Genomic DNA, 6,796 nt, shown 5'->3' with positions numbered 1-6,796 from the left:
AGAGAAATCATACATACATAGGCTTGTGAGGGCCTAGTACCCAAGTTCAATATCGAGCCGTGAGATCAATATTCGGCAATGTACAGAAACCAGACATCCATGGGCTTGTGAGGGCTAAGTAGCCAAGGCGAATATCGAGCCGTGAGTTCATTGTTCGGCAATGTACAGTTATCAGACATCCGTGGGCTTGTGGGGGCTTAGTACCCAATGTGAATATCGAGCTAGCTGCGAATATCGAGCCGGGAGTTCATTATTTGGCAATGTACAGCCATCAGACATCCGTGGGCGTGTGAGGGCCAAGTACCCAAGGCAAATATCGAGTAAGCTTCGAATTGCGATATCCATGTCAGTACATTACCGAATATTGAACACACAGTTCTAAGTACTACGCCATCTTTTGTCGTATTTTTTTTTCATTTCTAAGACAAACAATTAAGTATAGGAACGAAGAATAGTATGTATCGAAGACAGAAGATAATTTTTGTAACTTTAATGAGCAAATACTCAGTAGTATACATAACAAAGGAAAACATAAAATGTCTACCCTCTAATAAGATAACATAAATACGAAATGTTTGACAAACTTAACAAAACGTCTATCTACAACGCAAATTTAAGATGCAATACATTTCGAAATAGAGCTACGAAATACATCTATAATTACTCGCAAATATACCAAACAATTAAGTTTGCGAAAATATATCAATTGTTTAGCAAACTTGCATTTTTTTAATACAACTATCTAAAAAAATATAAGATGCAACGCTTTATGCTTGTAACCACACGCAAAAAAAGATTGATCGATGACCATGATATCCTACTTGAAATAATAATGAAATAAACTATTCACATTTTTTTTTGTTCATTACTTGTTCTTGGCAATTAAACAAGCCCTAAACATACTCGTCTGAAATTTAGGCTTGTACGCATATATAGTTAAAGTTTCACCATGTCGCAATGAATAAGTTAACTGTTATTTAACTGCAAATCATGCGATTTTTTTTTAAATTAAACTCATAAATCCTGAACATTGTCATTCGACATACCATGAATTAAACGGACTTAACTGGTTGTAAAATTCGGTCGTTTATAATTAAATTTAATCAAATTAACATAAAAGTATTTAGATATTATTAAACTTAATTTATTGAAAGATAGATTATCATTATACCGCGCGTTTTCAAAAGTAACTTATAACTTATAAAAACACAGCACAAACAATGTATCGTTGTTTTTAACAATTTTAATGACTGGATTTCTGTTGTACAATCACGCTATGGTAGCTTTTTACCGTCAAATATATTCATCATCGTTCAAAACAATGGTGTGTGTTTTTTATTTTTAATTTGCCTTCATGAGAAAAAGATATATGATAATGCTACATTTTAAACATTAATTCGAAAACATTCAAAGTGGTAAGATATATATAGACATAGTTAATAAATAATGGTAATTTTATATGATTCGCTGCTGCGGTTAAAATTAACATTCAGCCGTGCAAAATTGTAGCAAAAAAGTGTTTTATTTAAAGCATTTTAAAGCATTTTAATCAATCAAATACTAAAAAAACGCCTTTTTAAAAGATTATCCATGAACATCAGATACTATAACAATTTATAACGTTTATTTCAAATGCAAAGCTATATTTATAAAAAAATATCCCTAAAGTTCCATTGAAATTATTCAAATAATTATAATCTAAAATAGTTATATATAATGGCACATCATCTAAAACAACAACAACAACAACAATTTAATATAATTCGGCAAACCACAAACTCAGCGAGGTACGCTTTGTTTATATTCTGTCTTTAAGCTGCATTCTCACAGATTGAACGTTTTGACAACTTTAAAAAAATCGTCATGGAATAGCCAATTTATGCGAAAATGCACGTAAACCAGTCATATAAGACTGCTGACAAAAATTCAGATTGCAGATTTTCATATCTAATTTCAAATATTAATGTTTTATGCATTTTTCTTAAACCGTTAGTAACGCTTTTAGCCATAAAACATCAATTTTCGAACGGAAAATCTGCGATCTGATATTTTGTCAGCAGTCTTATATCATTGGTTTGCTGATATTTACGCAAAAATTGGCTAATTCCAAGACAAAAACTAAAAAAAGGTGTCAAAACGCTAAATCTGTGAGAGTGCAGCTTTAAAGAAGGATGGTTGTCGGTTGATCTATGGACTTGAATAACTTCGACTTGCCTGCGTAATGTTCCGACCACCGAAGGTTCAGTGTGATATATCTTAAAGCTGCACTCTCATAGATTGACCGTTTTTACACCGTTTTTATTTTTGTCTTCAAATGAGCCAGTTGGAGCATAAATGTCTGGACACTTGTGATACAAGACTGCTGACAAAAGATCAAATCACAGTTTTTCATATTTACGTTCGAAATGAGATGTTTTTTGGCCCAAAGTCTTTCCAACGCTTTAAGAAAAATGATTTTTTCAGCAGTTTTTTTCAAACAATTAAAATCTGTGCTTTTGTGAGATATCTTATATGGCTGAACTAAAGGCATTGATTCAAACAGCTGATTCTTAGACAAAAACTAAAAAAAGGTCAAAATAATCAATCTATGCAAAGTGACGCTTTTGAAATGAAAATAATTATAGTTTCCTGTCATTCGGAACTTCTCGGCCATTTTTTTTAAAAACAACCTCGGATGTATGCAGGTACATCAGTTGAAGTAGTTCGTAAAATTTTGAATTATATCATTTATTAAATGTAGTGTTTTAGAGTTGTATTTATTGATCTAAGTTTAAATTGATTGCCATTGAATTGTATTATTGCAAACATACTGAAGAATCCCAAGAGTAATGTCACAAAGTTTAACTGCTAAATAAAATTACTACGCGATCTACTTGCAGCGGACTTAAACGTACCACTTTTTGAGTATGTAAACCGTCCAAATACATCCGAGGTTGTTTTCGATAAAATGGCCGAGGAGCTCCGAATGAGTTTCCTGTATAAAAGTATTTAAATTTATTTCGAGTAGATTTGCGGAAGTACGTTTGCGCGTGCGCACTAGGCTACAATGTGATACGGAATAATCACACAGTAAAACACGGTTTCCATGTTATCTGTTTAAGTCATACAGTATTTTAGACGTATATTTAACAGATATGAAATACCATGCAGTATAACTGATTATGTATAAGATAAAAAATAGTATTTATTCCTTTTACAGTACACTTCGTATTTGAAAGCATGACATAAGTGTTTAATTTTCGGCTACCTTTGACACACGCGCAAAGAATTTATTTCTCAACAACAACAACAACTTGTTAGAGAAATTATGAATAATTTGCCCACAAATATATACAGCAATATATTACTATAGCAACATACTTGTAAACACAGGCATGTTATATTATGCAAATTAAGCAACACAATAATTATTTTGTGTCCCATTTCGTCGCTCTCATTACTATTTTTGTCAAAATGTCTACTTTAAATAATAAACTTATCACCGACGGACATTAACACACAATTAATTGCAAAGTTCGCCCGTTGTGGCCTTAAAATTTATGACTTACTAGTCACGACTAATATTTGGTACAAAAAGTGAACAATTACACTAAAATCTGTTCACAAGATAAAACATTCTTCCATACACAATGTTACTTAATCTTCATAATTCGAAATAGTCGCAGATTCCTTTTGATTCATCTGCATACCTCTGAAAACCATTAACCATTCATATGCACATAAATGGTTATAAACGCTGATTTACTTGTGCGAGTGTTAGATGTCCCGTTTGAGCGTTTCCTGCTAAGCTTTATGGCATGCCAAATGTTTCTACATTCTTAATCATCCCGCACTTGTCGTTGAATCTAAATCACTTCATTGTCTTAACACACTGGAAGTATTCATGATTAGCTAACTAGCTGTCAATGTTTCGCTTATTTTTGGATACACCCATTTCCTATATATTTATGGCTTAATATAATGTATAAGCCATAAATAACAGTCAGAAAACTTCAATAAAGGCATCACTTTCTCCAAGCATTATGTCAATTTTATTCAAGTTTTCCTTTGAAAAGGTTTAAATTGCCACATTGCGGTTTTATTCATCGTTTTTGTGACATTGTCCGTGAATAACGCATTGTCTTTACATTACAATAACCAACGTGTTCACTGTCACAAAATATTGTTCAGCTCATTTAAAGGAATGTTTTTGTGAAGAAGTTCTTGTTTAATTTGGTCTAACTTTATATCCTTTACAGACTCACTTAGTTTATTTGTAAGACCACTGAGTTCGTGAAAGTCCTTGAAATGCTCTGCACTCCCAGCGCTTAGATCAGCAGCGCCAGCAACGATTGGCTTAATGCCCATATCTACTCCAGAGCCAGCATTTCTTGGTACAGATCGTTCAGATTCGGTAGCGCTCGACGTTGCTGTTGTTGCAGTAGATGTTGAATTCAATTTCTGTGTTGTTTCGGTAGTAGATGTAGCAGTGGTCGACTTTTGCGTTTCTAGCGTAGTTGTTGCAGCAGAACTTGGTTTTAGGGTGTTCGTTGATGTTTCTGTATTTTTCGCCGTGGTAGTAGATAATTCTGTAGGAGATGTTGTAGCTGTGGTTGTAATTGTTGATTCGGTTTGTGTAGTGGAAGCGCTTTGTTCGGGTTTCAGCGATGAGATTATGTCTGTCGGGGCCGAATCGGATGCTCCATGCTGGATTTGAGATATCTTATTTGAATTTGCTTTTTCTACATCCGGGATATCTAAAGCACTAGTTGATGCTGGTGTTGTTTGTATCGCAACGACCGTTGCTGTTGTTGATGATGGCGAGCTACTCATGGCCGAAGATGTACTTTCTGCCGACGTAGTAGGTGTCGTTAGCTTTTGTGTAGAAGTTGAAATTGATGCTTTGGTTGTTGGTATTGATGCTGAATGTGTGGTCGTTTGTGGTTCCTTTGTGATATCTGCATCAGGTTTTTGCAGTAACGTTGTTGATGATATCATCTGTGATGTCGACGTTTCAGAAAGTTTCCGAATTTCATCTTGAACGGCGTTAGATTTCGGTTGAGATTTTACCATTGTTTCCTTAGGCTTACTTGTCGCTTGTTGAGTGGAAGATTCATGTTTTTGCGTTGACGTAGATGAGACCAGAGTATCTGGCGATGTTAAAGGTGTTGATGGGGCAGAGGGACTCTCAATATCTTTTGGTGGAAAACCCGATCCTTCAGTGTGAGTTTCGCGCACATTTGTATCGCTTTTTTCAGTGTCTTTCATTGCAATGTCATTTTTCGCAACGTCTAGACCTTCTGTCGAAGTCTGTTTACTGGTCGGCGTTTTTTCGCTATCTGTTTTTGTGCTAACGATTGCTTGTTCCTTTTTCTCTGTGTTTTGTTTTGGAACTTTGTCTACGATAATAGGAGCCGATGACACTTCTAGATGTGGTTCGGACTCAGCTGTCCGAATTTTGCCGTCCATCTTAGATAACGATGTTGCTAATTTTGACACATGCCCGTGACTCTCATTTGCACCGGCTGTCATATTTATGGCCGATCGTGCAAGATTATCATTATTTATGACACTAGAGGACATACTTTCACTCGGCGAAGTGCCCATTGATGGCGATTTGTTTTTATTGTTTTCTGTGTTCAAGGCTGAACTGATTTTTTCACCGGAAGATGCCGTCGTCTTTGTGGTTGCTGTTGTTGTTGTCACTTGTTCTGAGGAAGCGGTTGTTATGGTTGTTGTTGTTGTTGTGTCTGATGATTGAGATGGAGTTAATGTTGTTGGTGTCGATGAAGAACTAGGTGGAGTCGTAATTTTTTCCACTTGCAAAGCCTTTTCTATAATTTCAAGGAGCTCAGACGTTTTACCCGCACTTATGCCATGTGCAGTGATTGGGTTATTGTTGTTTGATCCTTCTGACATAACTGTTGCATCAGTTGACGTGTCTGACGTCATAGAAGCCGTAGATGACGCAAGTGTTGTTGTTAACAGGGTGCTTTTTGAACCGTTAGACGCTTGTGTAGTTTCAATTAACGTCGGCGGTAAGACAGTTGACGTGTTGACATTTTGTTTGTCCCCTGATTTGTCAGTCATTATATTTGTGTCGTTGCTTGGTGTGCAGTTAACGATAATAGTTTTAGTTATATTTTCCTTCACCGAAATTTCACCGCCAGTGTCAATTCTGTCAATTGTCGGCGATTCCGCCTTCGACTCTCCAGACTTACTTGGCGGTGCATCTCTGTCAAGTATGATTCCTGCTAGCGCCTGCGCTAATTTTGATTTGTCAAATGTGGACACCTTTTTCTTCTTCTCCTTTTCGACGAGCACGTTTACTTCAAATGTCTCCCCGCCCGCGGGGACACCCGAGTCAGTCCCATTAGTAAGAATCTTTTCACAGAAAAATCCATTACAATTTTCTGGACATTCACAGTACCACGTACAATCTGCACCCTTCTCCCTACATCTGCCATTGTTCTTGCACCAAGTGTGGAATATTTTACACGGGGAAACACACTGTTTTTTGGATGGCCTATTCTCTAACGAAGTCCACATGTTCATTCCTAGGATTGGTGTTATAATCTCCATACACAAGACTGTGAAGAATACTAATTTCACAGTAGAAAATTGGATTTTGTTTCGGGCTCTCATTTTCATCAGAAGTCCCACTACGATGTTATAAAAGTGTCAAAATGTATTCACAAAGTGTTTTTATCCCAAATATCTGAACCCAAGTATGTGTATACAATAAAGTTTTCCATCTACACGCCTAGCGTAACGTCCATTTTCCATTATAACAATGAAAATACAAAAATAATGTTCA

The 6,796-nt window shown here is 35.8% G+C and overlaps 1 protein-coding gene across 1 annotated transcript; it reads right to left on the bottom strand.

Annotated features, from left to right (window-relative positions):
• Positions 1 to 4,152: 4,152 nt before the first annotated feature.
• On the bottom strand, positions 4,153 to 6,528 carry LOC128215235 (uncharacterized). Its single transcript, XM_052921944.1, has one exon. The coding sequence runs from the start codon at positions 6,526 to 6,528 to the stop codon at positions 4,153 to 4,155; it is 2,376 nt and encodes a 791-aa protein (XP_052777904.1).
• Between the last annotated feature and the right edge of the window lie 268 nt (positions 6,529 to 6,796).

This window comes from Mya arenaria, chromosome 13 (assembly GCF_026914265.1).
Source record: "Mya arenaria isolate MELC-2E11 chromosome 13, ASM2691426v1".
NCBI classification, from domain to species: Eukaryota; Metazoa; Mollusca; class Bivalvia; order Myida; family Myidae; genus Mya; species Mya arenaria.
This window is presented reverse-complemented; position numbering and strand designations above follow the sequence as displayed.